Here is an 18,620-nt window from a genome sequence, read left to right as displayed (position 1 = left end):
ACAATTTCACCAGATGGAACTCATAATGAACTATAAATTGAGGTATAAATAGATGTTTATACCTTTTCTACCTCATCTTTATTGGAGCAACTTTGCAGCTGTATGTCCGATAACGGGCAGAGCGCACACTGCAGGGAAAAGCGGATACTGTACACGGTGATGCACTATGTTCGCGGCTCGCTGTGGCGGAATGGCACGCGTTAGTGGAGCAGAGCAACGTAAACACCTCATGAGAGTGAAGTACGGTGACAGGCCTCACAGTTTAATGGCTCAGAGCTCAGCACCATAGAATACATCTTCACCAAATGATATGATGTACCGTGTTCCCGCGGCTTCATCGCTGGCTCTCCCTCTGTCTCTGTCTCTGTCTCTGTCCCTGCCACATCTTCCTCGCCTCAAAGGAAAGACAAAAACAAAACAAAGCCCTGTTTTTTTCCCCCACTTTCTCTCTTCATTATTGCATTCTCCCCGTCTCTCTCTCTCCTACTAACAGGTCTGTCTCTCCCTATCTCTCCACACCTCCATCTCTTTTCCTTACCTGAATGTATTCGCCTCCCTCATTTGCCCTCTAATTCCATTTCATTTCACTGGTGGCTCTCACCCATCCAAAGCACACACATGCACTCAAACACATAACTACGTCCCTGTCACTCAGAACAATGCATTTGTTTAAGCCAAACACGTATACACACCCTAGTAATCAATATTTGTTCCTGCTACACTCCTCTCATATTTTAAACCCATCCCACTCTGTCCTGTCCTTTTACCCTTGTCTCCTGGCCTGCCACCTGGTCGCTCAGTCCACGAGTCATAAACCATATTTCCAGTACATTTCTTTTCTATTAATTTCACACATCTCTTTCATATTTACTTCCTGTCTCAGTCCTCCAGTCATTTTTTTTCCCCCTTGACAGCTTCTCCTGTTTTATTTGCTCTTTTCATTTCTTTCCAAAATTCTGATCAGGGTCAGGGAGTCATCAGAGTGTGACAGGGAGGGGAGGCAGATGACGGCCGACAGGAGAACACGCAGGATATCGAGGGGGAAATAAAGGCAGAGAAAGGGAGAGTGACTTTGGGGGAAACGTTACATCAGCGGGCCCCCTGTTAATCAATGCAATTGTGTTTGGTAACTGAAGCCATGAAATGGGGGGGTAGAGATTGGGAATATGAAAAGACGGAGCATGAGAGGGAGGGGGTGGTTGAGAAGGAAATGGAAAAAGGGAAGGAGGGCAGTTGGCACCAGAAGTAAATTGAAAATGATGTGCTGTGCTTTTGTGTGTGTCCTGCTATCTCGCAGGTAGTCATTATCTTTCTGTATGGTTATTTGTGTGAGTGTGTGTGTGTGTGTGTGTGTGTGTGTGTGTGTGTGTGTGTGTACTCACTGTGTTAACCCACATATCTCTTTATCATTAAGCTGCTCTACAGGCAAAAAGCATCCATGCATTTATCTTGTGTGTGTGTGTGTGTGTGTGTGTGTGTGTGCACTCAGACACATGCATGCATGTGTGTGTGTGTGTGTGTGTTGCGGATGCGGCTGTGTGAGGGCGAGTGTGTTTACAGTGATCTTAATTGTTGTTATCATTCATGCAGCACAATAACCACCTCCGCCCCCATCTTTGTCTCTGTCTGCTATTAACTCTCTCTCCCTCTCACCCTCCATCGCTCTAACGGCCACTTTCTATTCTTCCATGTATTGTTCTTTCTCAGCCTGCAGCCTCAAAAGCACCCGTTTCATCTTCTCTCTGCCTTGCTTTATTCCTCCTCTCTGTGTCCATGCTCCTCGTCCGGTCTTTTCCCCAGCCCAAGCCAATTTGCATCCCCATGACCGAAACCACACCAGAGTCTAACTTAAATCTCGTCTCCTCTTGCTTCTTCTTCTTCACCTTCTTCTTCTTCTTCCTCTTCTTCTTCTTCTTCTTCTTCTTCTTCTTCACCTTCTTCTTCTTCTTCTTCTCTTTGCTGTCTCTCGTTCTCCCAGGCACCCTCTCTTAGTGCGATATATATCTGCCTCCCCCCCCCTCGGCAGGTTGCCATGGTCGCCATACCTACTCTCTCTCTGCTATTGGTCCTGGCAGAGTGGGCAGGTCTGGTGGACACCTCCCCCCACCTCCTGCTGCGGCCCAGCCCACGGGAGCGTGATGCGGGGACGATGATGAACTTCAACATTGCCGTGATCCACGCCGGTGCGACGGTGCAAGCAGAGGCGGCGGTGGCGGGGCCTGGGGGAAGGGTGCTCTACCCTGGTTTCGGCCGGGTATACGGCTCCCTGGGGGAGAGCGTGGTCACCCAGTGGGGCTCTGCTAATGTCATCTGGCTACAGGTTGGACACTGTCTCCTCTACCTACTGCTCATTCAGTCTGACTTGAAGGAAGGGAATAACAATGACCATCCATTATTCATACTCACCCTCATTATTTGAGCTGAATGGGGCAGCACACTGCAGCTGTTGTGTGGACTCTGCTGAATGAGTGGGCATCTGGCTCTGCTCTTTCACCACGGCTTGTTTTGATAGAGCCAGATATGTCATGCATGCTGGACACTTCATATGTGAATGACACAATTAAGACCACTTTGTCCTAATAAATCTCACTTTCTTTCCCCTTCATTCTTTCATCATGTCCCAGGTGAATGACAGTAGTCCTAAGACAGTGCTGTCCCAGCTGTGTGAGCTGCTGGCGGCGCGGCCCCTGCAAGGTCTGGTTTATGAAGAAGAGAGGCCCCCTCGCACAGCGTGGGGTCCTCTGGCACCCATGCTGGAGTTTGTCTCTGCGCAAACAGGACTGCCCATTGTGGCTGTAGGAGGGGGAGCGGGGCTGGGGAGGATGCCACAGGTAGGAGGATGGAGGTTGAAATTGGGGCGGGAGAGTGAAAAGGAGATGTTTGCAGCTTGTGTGAGAGTGTATACGGCCCTGTACGGACCTGGCATTAACATCCGTCCTCAGTGATTGCATATGGCATTAAAAGGCGTTATACTTAAATAATGTTTTTAATGCGTGGAACTGTGCTGATGTGACTGTTGTCAGAGTGTCTGTGTGAGTGACAGGAGGAGAGAAAAGAAAGAGAAGCTCTACTCATGGTGCTGTGACGTGAAATCAATCAAATAACAATCCGTTTGAATTATTGTGTTGGTGGCTGCAAATAAATGAGCCTACAGGCACTGAAACATCTGAGGAGACCTGACTCGGGACACGTGTCCTCACATCACCTCTGAATGTGGTCTCTGTCATCAGACCTGAGGAGGCAACTCAGGACGGATTGGGAGCGTGATCAGATCACTCAAGATAAATGTTAATACCAGGTCCGAATGGGGTCTATGAGAGAGAGGAAATTCAGATGGATTCCAGAGGCCACATGTAGCTCCAAATGTGAGGTTTGGCGAGTAGAATAAAGTCAATTAGGTTTGTGCTGCGTACTGATGCAGTATGGTTTGACAAGCAGCATCAAACATGCACAGAGGCATTGTCTTTTTTATGAGTGAAGTACAATGGGGGGAGCTACTTTGGTATCGCCGTAACGACTCACACTGTCACAGTGTTGCATATTGTCGCCGTGAAGAAAAGGTTTTAGGAAGTGCTGGTGGGACGCGGGGGAAGTTGAAGGTCAGGGTCACTGATCTGCTGAAACTCTGCTGTGTTTGATCTGTAAATGGCACCAACTGGGCTTGTCGCTGTGCCTCTGATGTTCCTCGGAGGGAGGCAATGTGCAGACATGGGTGTGTGTGTGTGTGTGTGTGTGAGCAAGGGCATGTGTGTGCGCGGCAAACTCCACATTTGTATGAAAAGTGTGTCTCTATCAGACAAAAGCAGCGACACACAGAACGCTAGAACCACATAGCATAGCGTTGGTGTTAACCCTTAATTGTCGCACTTTGATGAACCTACTTTGAAGACTTACTCTCGCCAAGTCCTCATCCCTTTTGGATCTCATAGGAGAGTGTTGTGCAATAATCCAATCTGTGTTAGTCCTGTGGCTGTGAGAGCGCTGTGGCTCCATAAAAACTCTAAGCCCCACGATGCCTCCGTGTTATGCATGAAGATAGGCCAGTCCATGCTTTGTGTAGAGAATACTGTATGGCTTACAGGCTGTTAAGACACAGTATTACTACAGAGGACAAACTTTACAGCTGGAATTTTTTTATCCAAATCTGCTGCTCTCTTCCCCAAATCAGGAATCAGGTTCCATCTTTCTCCAGTTCAGCTCCTCTACTGCCCTTCAGTTAGAGGTCATATTTGAGGTGCTGGAGGAGTACGACTGGACCGCCTTTTCCGTGGTGTCCACGCGTCACCATGGCTACCAGGACTTCCTGTCTGTGGTGGAGGGCCTGACGGACGGCTCGTTCATCGGCTGGGAGAAGAAGAGTGTGGTGATCCTGAACGTGACCGACGACCCTGGGGGGGCACGCACGCGCAGGCTGCTGAAGGAGAACGAGGCGCAGGTGAGACAGGGGGGAGGGAGGGGGGAAAGGGGGGAGGAAAGGGGAGGAAGCGCTACGAGTGTCATTGGGGGCCCTCCTTCCTGACAGGTGGCTTCCCAGCTTTTTCCTTCCTTCTTCGTCTCTCCTTCACCCCCTCCGCATCTCTCTCTCCCCTCTCTCCTCTATCCCTCTGTTCTTCTCTTCCCTTTCCATCTGCTGAGGCATAAACAGTTCAATGGTACCAGAAACCACAAGTCAATAGGATGTCATGTGGCGCTGTATGAAGAGTTACGGAGAGCAGAGAGCTAAAGAAGTGAAACCACTTGCAGTTTTCCTTCGCTCCCCTCAAAAAAACAAACCGTCTCAATCCGGTCGGACAGTATTATGGACAGCATAAATTCAGCCTGTTCCACCCCTTTAATGAGGACACTCTACAGGATTTGTCCCGATGCCTTGTGCATTATTTTCCAACATATTTTCTAATGTTCCAAGGACATTTATGAACAAGCGACGCGGGTTTGAAAAAGTTTCTAATGAATGAGCCACTGACAGAGCGCAGTAAGGAGAGCAACATGGTGTGCAAAAAACATAGTGACTCTAAATCTCCAGACGTGATCCAGACATGATATGACTATTGTTTAACTTTTAACCAACTCTTCTATTTCTAATTCCCAGTGATTCATTAACCTTGACCAGAATGACTTGTGGTTCTGGTTTGTATTGGTGGTGTGTTCCAGTCCTTCATATTTAGCATGCTTGTTCACACTCACCCGACCACCTCCACCCCTCCACCCCCCACGCCTGTTTTTCCCTTTCTTATTTTGAAACTTTGACCTCTACTTCCTTCATCCTCAACTCTTATCTTTTGTCCTAAATGAATGACCTCCCTTAAACCACCTCTCAAAGTCACTTTTCTTCACTCTTCTCACTCCCTCCTTCCCGTCTCTGCCTGGAGACAAGCTCACTCTCCTCTGCTGCTTTGCTCTTCACCATCATCTCTGTGTTGTCCGTCTCTCTGGCTGCACGTCTTCCCCGACTCCACTGGCTCAGTTTAGTCTGGGTCTCAATGTCATCACTAATGCCCCAGCATGGCCACTGCAGCTCTGTGTGTGTGTGTCTGTGTGTGTGTGTACATGTGTGAGTGTGTACATGTGTGTTGGATTCCTTGGACTCCACTCTGCTAGTGTCACTGTTAATATAACATAGTGCTTGCAGTGCTTGCTTTTTAACCATCTTGCCTCTTCTCTCAGCTGTTCTCCACTGCAGGGCAAATAAACACTTGTGATTGCTCAGTGATATTTGCATTACACGCTCTCTCTCTCTCTCTCTCTCTCTCTCTCTCTCTCTCTCTCTCTCTCTCTCTCTCTCGTCCTCGACATTGTAGAAGGCCTGATCCTGGGCTCTGGGTCAATTTCTACTCCAATCTCTCATTCTCTCTTTTGTTCCATTCCTCTTCCAGCTTCTGCCTTGTCAGTATTTCTTCTGCTCTCTCCTTTTCTCTGAAGTGTGTTCCTCTCCTCCTTCATTTCACATCTTTAGATTTTGTTTTGTTCTGTTTATAACTGATGCTCCTCTTCCCCTCTAAATTCAGCCTCCATCTCCGACAGCCGCTCTCTTTCTCCCACCTTCCCTCCCTCCCTCCCTCCTTCCCCCTTCTCCTACTGTCACTCTCATTCCCTACCTAATTTACTGGAGGTTTATTGGCATACAGGCAGGATTGTTTTGCCAAGCCATTACAGTTCAAAATTCAATGAAGGCGCTCTTCTCAAAATGTGCATTCAGTCTGTTTCCCTGACTCCCGCCTCTTCTTTCATGAAAGAGTCGCCTCCCTCTTTTTTTTGCCCTTCGATTCCCCTCTGTCATCTTTCCTTATTCAGTCATTTTGCATGTATTTCCTCTATTTAAAATACACTTATTGGTCATTTGTCCAAATTTAAACCTCACATTTGCACTTTCTGGCTCCATTTTCCTCTCATCAATCTCTTTCTCTGTGTCTTTTTTTTTTTCTTTTTAATTTCCACTTTAACCCCTTAAAATCCCTTTTGTGCAATTTCTATGGCCCCCACCCGTCGACCAACCCCTCACCCATCCTTAGCTCAGCTCTTGCTGCAGACAGCTCATCCACTGTCATCCTCTGGTTCTCTTTAGCCTTTATCATATCATCCCTTCTTTCACAAAGAATCAGTCATCTCTCCAGGCCCCAATTTCACCAAAATGTGTCATCCTTTGCTTTTCTTTGCTGTCTTCCTTCTTCCTCTCTGTTCCCTAAGGAGTGACTATTCCAACTCTCCCATCTCTGATTACTCCCCGCTCATTTCGCCCTCCTCTCAGGTCTTTTCTCCACCCTATACTTTTAATAACTTCTATTAGATTTTAACCTCTTCCCCCTTGTTTTCCCTCAGGTGTGTTTAGTCTTTAACCAGCACCCCGCCCCCCACACGGCCCCATCCTTCTCCATTTGTCTCTCTATTTCTGTGCTCAACACCACTTGTTTTTGTTTCCCTTTATTGTCTTAGCCCCGGTTTTCATTATTCATAAGTATAACTTGTTTCATCAGGCCCACGCTCATTAAGCATTCACCCCCAATGTCTCCTGCACCTTCTGGTTATCGCACATCACACTGGTGCGTCTGCTTCTCTCTCTCTGAATCATACACCTGAAACATGTGAACTTTATCTCTCCTCTTACCTCTCCCAGCATCCTTTTCTTTTTTTTCCCCCTTGATACTGTTTTTCTATCCAACCCCCTCCCCGTCTGCTCAGGTGCTCCTTTTCTCCAGCTCTATCTTTTTTCCCCTTACTTCTTCCACCCTCTGTCTCTCTCCATGTCTTCCCTGTCCCCCCCTTATCTCACTAGCTTGTATGTGTGTGTGTGTCTCCCCTCGTCCCTGTTTTCTCCCTGCCTTCCTACTGTCCTCCAGGTACGCTTGCTGTACTGCTCCCAGGAGGAGGCAGAGCTGGTTTTCCGAGCCGCTTGGGCTGCTGGTCAGGCTGGCGCCTCGCACATGTGGTTTGCTGTGGGGCCGGCTCTGTCAGGTTTGGGCATGGAGAGCCTGCCCCGGGCTCTGTTTGCCGTCCGGCCTCAGGGTTGGAGGGATGAACCTCGCCGGAGAATTGCTCGGGGTGTGTCTGTGCTGACTCACGGTGCAGTGGCCATGCGCAAGGATTATGGGACGACGGGTGGGCCGAATTTTGTCACCAACTGCATGACTGATGCTAATCAGACCCAGAGACTGCGAGGCAGGATGAGGTGAGAGAGACAAAAAAAAAAAGAAAGAAGAAACTGTCCGTGCTGCTGTAATACAACTTGCCTCTCGGAGGACGCTTGAGTTTTCTAAATGTACGGTTTAGAGCAGAATGGGACGAGGGAAGGGAGATAAATGTTAGGTCGGGGGTGAGTACAAGGCGTTTGGTAAACTTCGGACGGAACGTTTGACAAATGAAGAAGAACAGAGCAGCAGAATACGATTTTCTGTGAAACCAGTTGGTTCGGTGCCAGAATGAGCTGGAAGGTACATGGGCGGAGTTCAGTGTCAGAGGATACTGGGGGATATCTGAATTTAGTTGTTGGTGAATGTAGTTGTGAGTTGGCAAAATTAGCCCAGCATCTGTAGCAAGTGGACCGTGGCTTATGTATATTAATGAGCAGCAGGCATTAATATATTCTTTGTAGGCTGTGCAAACAGAGCAGCACACTCTAACAGGTAGCTCAAGTGCTTCTGGTTATCGTCGTGGTCATTTATGGGCGACACACTGCACACGTTATATGATACCGAAAGGCTACTGGAAATGCGGTCCGTGTGAAAATGAGCCAAACGTTTAATTGATTAGTGTATTTTGACTCATTTTCTTAAAATGAAGCAGAGCACAAACAGGGTGGCAATTAAATGGAAGTGATTAATGAGTTCTTCTTTCAGAACAGAAGAGAGAGACATTTTTTGCGCTGCTACCTGCTGTTCACTGTTTGTAACTGCAAGCTGTTGTTCCAGCTAAGACGTGCTTTTCATGTGAGGAAAAAACTTTCAGATATTGTCTTTTGAAGTCGGCAGGATGACACGAGGAGGTAATTAGAAGGTCTGTCCTGTGTGATTGTCAGGAGAACTACAGATCGGCCGCAGCTCATCCAGAGTAGCAGTTGTTTGACTTCAAAGATCTTGACACTTCTGTACGTCTGATCAAGTGTCTGTAGATTTGATTAACAGACAAAGCCCCCGACTGTCACTCCAGCGGTGCTGTGATTTCATTTCAGGAGGCAAGAAAACGGGGGAGAATTTCTATTGCGTCAAAACCAACCTCATGCAAATTTCTCCTTGTATTCTCCGGCAATTCCATTTGTTAATTTCGAAAAATGTTTCGTATTTTTCTCATTCACTTACTGTCTGCCTTCTCTTTTCATCTCCACCAATTGCCGTGCAGGTATTTCAGCAACATCACACTTGGCGGTCGAGACTACTCCTTCAACGGTGATGGTTACCTGTCAAACCCCTTCCTGGATGTCATCTCTTGGACCCCCGGGCGCGGCTGGGAAGATGTAAGAACATGGCATCAATTCTCTAAGTCTTTGCTTCATGTTATTTAGTTGTCTCCATGAGCCGTTTAAATGTAAAGACTTGCGAAACCGTGTGTTTGTGCACCCTCTGAAGAAATGACTAAAGCCCCGAGCAACTGAACCTGACGCAAGTAATGTTTTTGAGTCAGTTTCTCCACGTGAACTAGAGGAGCCGGTCAGTGCTGCGTTGGCAACAAGAATATTTAAATGTGACAGCAAGGATGGGTCACGTGGGTTTTTATTATCATGTAAAGTTCACTGTGGCTTTGGAGCCTGAGGCAGAGGAGAGAGGACAACTGGCTACTGACCATGTGACCGTGCTTTGGCTGCTTCGACTGTGCTCGTTCGGTTTCTGCTGTTTCGATGTTTCTTGCTCTCTCTCTCTCTCTCTCTCACACACACACACACACACTCGCACATGCAATTCAAAGCCAAAAAATGTGAGGAATTGCTGCTTTTCCTGATCCATCCTTTATTTTAAATCAGGAGTCAATGGGGTTGTGGGCTGTTGATCTGTCGCCGTGACCGTCACATGTTTCCCACTCTGCCTTGATCATTAATGTGTGTATAACCCTATCAGGAAACAAGTGGTGGTTTTATTCAGAGAATTAGAAGGTGTGTCTAATATGAAGCTTTAGCAGGCTGTGTTATCTAACTCAAGTGGTTTATTAGTCTCATGGGGACTGTATATTTTGCATGAAATTCCCTCTTTGTGTTTCCCTGGATAGTGATTCCTTGCTGAGATGTAGCAGGAGGATAATGACACCAACAGTCACAGCCTACTTGATTTTAACAACTCACACTGTTGAGTCTTAAGCTCTCCTCTTAAAGGCGGAATGTTGCGTTTCTCCACAAAGGGAGGACTGCGGCTTTCCTCTCCCCCCCTCCCCCTCCCTGATATCAGAGTCAAAGATCACCTTTTGGCCAGTAATCAATAAAGTGAAATATAATCATTAGCTGTGGCCCTGCAGTCATAGTTGCCGTACACTTGCACTCATGCATTTCATCGTCCTTCATTTTGTAGAACACAGTGTTCTGTTGTTGTTTCTCATCAAGTGTTGCTGATTTATTCTTATTTTCTGCCTGGGCTGCTCGGTCTTGCTGTAAAGCAAAAATAAATGCAGATTTAAATAGGGAGGAAGATGTCTCGGTGTCATCACCATCTGGTTGGATCCTCCTCATTGTTATGTGTGTTCAAGTGTCTTGTCTACATAAATGTATGTGCAGCTACAAAGCCCCAGCACCCCTGGCATGTCATGCATATTCTATAAAGCTGTGGTTTGTTCGGAAATCCTCCAAACGAAGCCTTGTCACCTGTTGTGGATGTGTTCGCTTTAATACCCCGGGATTTTACCCTTGTCGGTGTGAGGTGAGAGAGGGGAGCTCATTTTCTCAGCCACACATCACAGCGGCGCGCGGCGCACGTGTACAGACACACGGCACGCTCAGAACATACATCCCACAACTGCACATTATCACAGCCATCGCACAAATACAAATACTGTCACACACACACACACACACACACACACACTGGTGGTTCTCAGCCTCCTGCTGGTTTTAACAGCCCACCAGAGTCCAGTCTCAGCGTGTTGTAACATGCTGACTCCTGCCATATCCCTCAAATCCCTTTCAATTAGACGCTTCTGCGCTGGTCCTTCGACTCTGTGCAAACCCAGGGTACAGAACCCGCCCACATACACACACACACACACTCTAAGAGCTTTCACACCGACATCCACACGTGTCTTTACGCTTCTCGCCTGAACCTTATCGCACATACATACACGCCCGCCCACAACGAGGATAACATGACTGTATCTGCCTATTATGCACATCCATGCTGTTGGCGCTCCTTGAATATTTAATGTTCTCTTTACAAGACTGCACCATTACCCAGAGCCCGAGCACAGACCCAGCTTACTTCACTGGAACACTGCAGACTTGTGCTGAAGGTTGTCCAGCACCAGCTTTGCCTGTTACTGCTACACGGAGACAGCATTAGCACAAGTTAATGAACACTTGTTAACATCACTGACAGCTGCTGGGTAACATTGTGCATAAAAATCATTCCCAGAACGAAATTTTGTTCCGGCAGTTTGAGGTAGTGAGCAGTGGTACGTGTGTGTGTGTGTGTGTGTGTGTGTGTGTCATGCTGGTTGTCTGTCTGATAGAGTGCAGAGTGTTTTTCTGTAAGCTCCATCCGTTTCTTATATGTATTCCCTAAGTGTGTTTTGACTGAATGTCTGTTGTGGAGCTGTGGTCCAAGTGCAGTGGAAATACTGTTATTGTCGCCACCTCCTCCCCCTCACTCTGCTGCCACCAGCATTACACAGAGAGACAAGGTGCAGGAAGCTGCCAAACTTTACTCTCCTGCCAGCGCATGCCCTCACATTGTTGTTTGTTATTGTGTGTGTGTGTGTCTACTGCATCTTTTCTGCACGGAAGTGCATGAGCGTACAGTACGGACATTTTCCTTTTGGTGCTTGTCACCTCGGCTGCGCTTTTATCAGGTGATCATGCCGACATGTCTCAAGTTCACATGAAAGAGTCTCTCAGAATCCGTCGGGGTGTGGTTCTGCGTTGTGCCTGCGTTTCCCAGGCGTAAGGATCCACAGTGCATATAAACAAGGCAAAAGGAAATGGGAGAAAACAGTGCGGTGCAGCCAAAGAGCGCTTGATAGACATTTTCAGGTCAACATGTGGACACAACACTGAGGTCTCACAGCGTCATTCAAGACGAGATTTTAGAAATCACTCTGAAATCTTATCTAATAGCAGTGTGTCCACCCTGTTTTGACCAGAGCTTGTAAAAAATCTTTAGGCTCCGAGACGCACTGGAACTCTCTGAGTGAAGCTGATTGTTTGATTTCCCACTCAGCGCTAATATACTCTGCAGTATGTATATTGTAATTATTGCATTTAATGTATAATGTGACACTGAAGTAAACGACTAGAACAAACATATCTGGATGAGCGCTGGATCCCCATTTATCAGTGTAGCCGTATGCTGGTGTGCACAATTGTCAGGTAATTGCTCCCATTACGCATAACAATGGATGTGAAGGCTTGATGTTTTCAAATAGTGAGTGGGCACAATCTCCCATAAAATACCCATACAATAGTAATAGTGATATACCTCAGATAATGAGGCCCCGTGAAAATAGCTCGTGCCAAAAGCTTCATAATTTCTAAATAATTTCTTTAATATTTCATAATGACATTAGCCGAGATGGTGTAACTTTGAATAATGGAATAACGTAGGCCAGAAAATGAAGTAGCAGCAGAAAGTAGGTTGATTGTTAAGTCATTGCCACTCTGGTTCAGTGTAGGGCCCCAGGTCCATAGAAACATCTCTGTCTTAGGAAAGCCGTGATTCAGTTGCCCTGTGTTTGCACCTTTCACAAAAAAAAAACCAGCTGCAGCTGAACAATGAGTAATAAGTTATATGTGTCGTAGTCTTACCTTAAAGTTTCCTTCGGGAATGCAGTTGGACCGACTTCATAGAGTTTGCTGGGGTCATAAATGGTTGTAACTGCCTTCTTACACCTCTCAGAAAAAGCGTTCATGCTGGCCAAACATCGACTACGGCAGTTACAACAAGGTTCCTTCTGACTTTCACTGAACAAACTGATGCCCAATAATACAGCGACGGCGTGTGTGTATTGTGATGATTGAATATCAAAGTCTAATCTGCCGAGGTAAAGCATATTAATGTGATGTTAAATGGTTCATGCTCACTAACTGCCCAAAACTCAAAAGAACAAATCTTACTTTCGACCAGACATATTTTACAATGTCATTTGTCACAACACAACAGCATTTCACACAGCGTAGCATTTCACAACCCTGAAAGCATTCTACAAATAATTATGACCGCGGATTTGTTGTTTTTTGAAATGCTGCAATTGTTTTTATAGAGTTGAAGCAGTTCTCATTTAAGACTGGAAAACAGCAGCTCAACTCTGTTTTAGAAAATGATGTGTATTGATATATCAATACACATCATTTTTATATATAGTATGTGTATATATATAGACATATATATATGGTATGTGTATATATAAATATGTCTGTATATGTCTATATATATATACATATATGTATAAATTATTATGTCTATATATATACATATATATAAAAATGATGTGTATTGATATATCAATTCACATCATTTTTATATATAGTATGTGTATATGTATATATATATATATATATATATATATATACAGACATATATATGGTATGTGTATATATAAATATGTCTATATATATATATATGGTATGTAGTAAACAGCTTCAGTTACTTGAAATGTCAGATGATGTGAGTAAAAGCTCAATTTGATGTGGTTAGATTATCTTTTATTCTTCCATAAACAGTGCAACACATGTTGGGCCAGACGTTAACTACAAAAAAATGATAAACATAGCATATGTTGTCCAACATTATGCATGAAACAGAATAAGGTATGGTGCAGAACAATAAACAGCCTGGACTTTATGCTCTACAATTCAATTTTATTTGTATAGTGCCAAACATTATTTCAAGGCACAGTACACAGAGAGGCAGAAACCCTCACAGCTACACTACACACTCCGTCATTGTTCCTCTTGCTTGTTCCCTCAGGTAGGCTGGTGGGAGAATGGCGTGCTGAGGCTGCGGTACCCAGCTTGGTCTCGCTATGGGCCGTTCCTTAAACCACCTGACGATGCCCAGCACCTGCGTGTTGTCACACTGGAGGAAAGGCCATTCGTCATCGTGGAACTGGCAGATGCTGCATCCGGGACCTGCATCCGTGACTCAGTGCCCTGCAGACGACCCCTCAATGCCAGGTTAGAATAATCAGCGTTAGCTTCAGGTTGATATTTTATTTGTGTTTTGGTGTAGGTAACTTGAATTGTTTTTATCAGTGTTATTAATGGAGATTTAAAGCTTTCATGATGCAGGAGACATCAGTCACCTATCAAAACTGTGGTTCACTTCACTCACTGACCATAATCAATAACAGACTGCTCTCCTAAAGATTAGTGGAATGACTCAGGGCGCTTGAAATAAGATATGACCACAGTGGAGCTTCATGGTTCATCATCTTCTGAAGTCTCCACGGACTCGGCCACAATATTCCTTTCCTGTGATCATTCCCTCGGCTCACCCTCACTGACTCACAGACAGTAAGATAGTGAGGACATAGGTGTCTCCCAAGTGTGAAGGCCCTCTTGTGGCCGTTTTGAGCACTTATAGCGGCATTTTTTGCAAACTTTGCATGACTAATTTACCCACAGTTCATAGCGCTCGTGGGTAGCAAACCAATCAGCAATAGAAGGATCGATCAACCCCGAAGGTGACATTTCCATTTTCATGCTATCGAAAATACTCTTTCTATGCTTCACATTTATAATTCAACCATTTCAGAAAAATAAATAAAAAAATTAGATTCATGCTGCGCATAATGTTGACATTTTGTGTAAAAGGGTTAATTATTTATTTTGGAACCAATCCCTCATCCACGTTAATTAAGAGTCACATTTACAGCACGTGCGACGTCTGATTCTAGTTTCTATTATCTTGAGCCCAGGTGCCTCTCTCATTATCCAGGTCATCAAATCGTTTCTCTCCTTTCCAACTGCACTTTCTCTTCTTACTTCGATTACTAATATCTCCTTCTTCTTCTTCTTTCCATGCTTTCCAGTGCCGCCCATGAGGGTGTGGTTCCCATGAAGCAGTGCTGCAAAGGCTTCTGCATCGACATCCTCAAGAGATTGGCCAAGATTGTTGGCTTTACCTATGACCTTTACTTAGTGACCAATGGGAAACATGGGAAGAAAATCGATGGGATTTGGAATGGCATGATTGGAGAGGCAAGTCTTTGTCTGTGTGTGTGTGTGTGTGTGTGTGTGTGTGTGTGTGGGTTGTTGTTTGTGCCTCTGCATATTTTGTGATGAATTTCCAGTCAACAAGTCGCACAGTAGCATTCCTCAGCCTGTGCTCCTGCGTCCTGGGTGACTACAGTTATGAGTCACATCAGTCACCTTCAGACTAATGGCCACTTAACCACTGACAGGAATCAGACAGCTGTCAGTGCACACACGTGTGACACACACACACACGCGCGCACGCACGCACGCACAAATATGCAAACACATACTGTAACGCGGAGCAGAAAACGCTTGGTTACACAAATGAAATGGACAAGCGTCACAGAGGCAGTGAACACAGTCTCGCCCAAACACACGGCGACACTGAGACACGCTTTAACACACACTGTCAAACACCCCTGGCTCGGCGAGATTAGTCCTTGATATTTTCTTGCCAATACTCATAGAGGTCCATGATCTCCCATCAACAAAAGACACAAACTGCTGGCAGACAACTAAAACAACACACGCACAAATAAACAAAGAGAAACAACGCACGCACACATGCTCTCACACATAGTCAGATCGATACGGGGGCTGCTGTTCCACTGGAGCATCCCGCTGTTTCTGTCTTTGTCCCGGGGGAACTTGCTAAACACCAGTTGTCAACAGTAGCACTGCACTCTCTCCTGCTCCATCATTTATACTAATATATTCTGACATGCAAATGGCCTCGCCGATGTTGTTTTCCCCAAACTTATGTCACTTCTTTTGATCAAAGTGTTGCAGGGCCTGTCATTCTTTGATCAGGTAATCCTGGAGATTTGGCAGAATTGAGAGGAGGGTGTTTTGTTTTCTGCTTCACTTCATTTTTTCTGCTGAGTGGCTCTGAAGAGTGGATGTGCCATGTCTAATGTAGATTAACATTTCACTCGTACAACCGGCACACACAGCACTTCTCCAAGAGGGTGGCGTGGAGAAGACAAGACCCAAGAGACTCTTGCTCACAATTTGTACAAAACTGAACGGAATCCTTGGCTTTTCCTCATTCTGGCACATTCGATTCTGTAGCAGGGGTCAGGGTGCAGAAATGCCACTAATAGAATGACTGTGTCAATCTGTATCCACCGCAGAAATGAGCCTTTAATTAGATTGCTCTCTCACCACTGGTTCCTGTCCCCTTTAGGTGGTATACAAGCGAGCGGACATGGCTATCGGCTCACTGACTATCAATGAGGAGAGGTCAGAGGTTGTGGATTTCTCAGTACCTTTTGTAGAGACGGGGATCAGTGTCATGGTCTCCCGTAGCAACGGAACTGTATCACCGTCCGCTTTCTTAGGTAAGAGGCTTGTTTACAGGAGGCGTCTCAGCAAAAAGCACAATCTAATGGAATTGTTAAGGGTTGAGTTTGCATAAAACGCCTCCGTTTTTGGCTGCTGGTCCTTACATTTAGATTAGCCGTTACTTTTTCTAAGCTGCCTGTGTCTTCACAACTTATACTTTCACTCTGTCAGCAGTCTTGAAGCTCCAGTGGGAGAGCAGTATTATTGGCCTATAGACTGCAGTGAGACGACTGTAAAGGAAAAACACAGTGTTTATGGACTCATGGGGAATAGGTTTGCCCCAGTGGCTGCAATTTAAACAGCTTATAAACTACATAGTATATGCAGCATGTATAAATGTACCTTTAATTTGCTTGCCTTCTCTATGGTTAATAATAATAATAATAATAATAATAATAATGATAATAATAGAAGAGAATCATGTTTTATGCTTATTAAAAGTGATTTATTTTTTTCCCCCTTCAAAGAGCCTTACAGTCCAGCGGTGTGGGTGATGATGTTCGTCATGTGCCTGACCGTTGTGGCTGTGACCGTCTTTATTTTTGAGTTCTTCAGCCCTGTGGGCTACAACCGCAGTCTCCAGAATGGCAAAAGTGAGTGGTTTCACTAAGCTCGTATTACTATTCTAATGAGATTGTTGGTAGTTGGTGTTGGTCAATTGTCACGTTCAGAAAGAACGAGTGAGCGTTCCCACATGTGCTGCTTTGAGTCGTTAAGTGGGAGTGAGACAATGAAGAAATGACACCTATAGTACACTGATCTGCATCCAAGTATTCTTGATATTGAAGCAGCTATTTATTATTCAACAGCATCGTTTGCACCCCTGTGATATCCACTACCCCTGATGCCAGTATCCAGCCTGACTCACCTCTTTTACTGCATGATTGCTGTACTCTACATAATTTCACCCTACTGTCATCCTCCCTCTCATTCACTCTCCTCTCACTTCTTCCCTCCCGTGCTGCTGTCACATAAAGCCTCGTAGTGTCTGAAACCTTTGAATAGTGATTCTTTTTTTCTCTTCTTCACCATTTGATTTGAACTTTAATCGCATGTAACGTCATGTGGACGCTGGATTTCAAATTGCTATTGTTGAAATCTTTAGTCACCGGCTTATGAGCAAAAAAAAAGGTATTTTCATTTACAGTCATTCAGGAAAGTGTGATTTAAATTTAAAAACACTATTGTGTCATTCAAATATGTGTTACAATTACTCATTACACTCTCTGTGTATTTCTCCCCTCTTTCTTTTACGCCTCCGTCACTCCGGGCAGAGACTGGAGGTTCTACCTTCACTATAGGGAAGTCTGTATGGCTTTTGTGGGCCATTGTCTTTAACAACTCTGTGCCAGTGGAGAACCCCAGAGGAACCACCAGCAAGATCATGGTGCTGATCTGGGCCTTCTTCGCTGTTATCTTTCTGGCCTCCTACACTGCAAACCTGGCTGCTTTCATGATCCAGGAGGAGTACATTGACACCGTGTCAGGCCTCTCGGACAAGAAGGTATAGGACGACTTTACTGCTGGAATACTGATGAAGTAGGGAAAGCAGAAGGCCAATTAAGGACTTAGAGTCAGCCAAATACCATGGATTGAATGTTCTATTGATTAAAGCAGAGGAATTTAGAAATGAATAAAATCTCATTTCACTTAACTCAATTATGTTGAATACTTGAAATGCTTCTTAAAGCCAAAGGACTGCTCTTTTTAAGTTTTAAGATCGGACTGTCGTGCGTGGGGTTTTGTAAGTTACACATGGAAGTGGACAGAAGTAGGTCGGACAGATTGGCGCACAGACCGGTGTGTCTCATGTCCCTTCCTTGTCTTGCGTTGCTGCACTAGTTTCAGCATCCCGAGGAGCAGTACCCACCTCTGAAGTTTGGAACAGTGCCCAACGGAAGCACGGAGAAAAACATCCGCTCCAACTACCCAGATATGCATCAGTACATGGGCAAATACAACCAGAGAGGAGTGGAGGACGCCATTCTCAACCTCAAGACCGGGTGTGTGCTCGCCTTTTTTGCCTTCTATTACCCAAGTCTCCATTCCATCATGGTTGTTTATTCAGTCGCGATAGTTTGCTCAAAAAATCATTAAAAGTTTCCTCAGGCAAATATAAAACTATATTGTTTGCTTCAGACATAAAATCATTTTCCCTTTATAGGCTAACAAGGCACTACCCAACAAAAACTGAGATGCTCATATAACGATGATTAATAGCAGAGCCACACGTTTAATGGGAAACATTTGAGGAATATGAGATACCTGTAGCTGCTGTTCCTTTGTGATAAATATCACCCAAACAAGGGTCCCCTCAATGAAACTCCAACAAACTATAGACAGCTGAAACTAGAGAGGAAGCTGACGACCAACCGCGACAGACAAGAAGCAACACAGGGAACTTCAGCCAAGCTTAGCAAATGCTCTCTCAATCTGCCACTCTCTAATGCAATTTGTC

At 45.3% G+C, this 18,620-nt stretch overlaps 1 protein-coding gene across 4 annotated transcripts in view; it reads left to right on the top strand.

Moving 5' to 3' along the window:
• The window catches only part of LOC122775037 (glutamate receptor ionotropic, NMDA 2D), a 110,280-nt gene that overhangs the window by 76,126 nt on the left and 15,534 nt on the right, over positions 1 to 18,620 (top strand). For 2 of the 4 annotated variants that reach the window (XM_044034717.1, XM_044034716.1), the window contains 11 exons: positions 1,979 to 2,320; positions 2,625 to 2,831; positions 4,169 to 4,435; positions 7,335 to 7,663; positions 8,830 to 8,944; positions 13,590 to 13,795; positions 14,653 to 14,821; positions 16,005 to 16,158; positions 16,630 to 16,755; positions 17,437 to 17,666; positions 18,005 to 18,165. In XM_044034717.1, coding sequence (XP_043890652.1) covers positions 2,033 to 2,320; positions 2,625 to 2,831; positions 4,169 to 4,435; positions 7,335 to 7,663; positions 8,830 to 8,944; positions 13,590 to 13,795; positions 14,653 to 14,821; positions 16,005 to 16,158; positions 16,630 to 16,755; positions 17,437 to 17,666; positions 18,005 to 18,165 — 2,252 coding nt within the window. In that variant the 5' untranslated portion in view covers positions 1,979 to 2,032. The remainder of the gene's footprint in view (positions 1 to 1,978; positions 2,321 to 2,624; positions 2,832 to 4,168; positions 4,436 to 7,334; positions 7,664 to 8,829; positions 8,945 to 13,589; positions 13,796 to 14,652; positions 14,822 to 16,004; positions 16,159 to 16,629; positions 16,756 to 17,436; positions 17,667 to 18,004; positions 18,166 to 18,620) is intronic. The other 2 variants (XM_044034720.1, XM_044034718.1) reach the window with 2 other exon arrangements.

Source organism: Solea senegalensis, linkage group LG9 (assembly GCF_019176455.1).
Source record: "Solea senegalensis isolate Sse05_10M linkage group LG9, IFAPA_SoseM_1, whole genome shotgun sequence".
NCBI classification, from domain to species: domain Eukaryota; kingdom Metazoa; phylum Chordata; class Actinopteri; order Pleuronectiformes; family Soleidae; genus Solea; species Solea senegalensis.
Note: the sequence above shows the minus strand (reverse complement) of the source record. Positions and strands in the feature narration are given on the sequence as shown.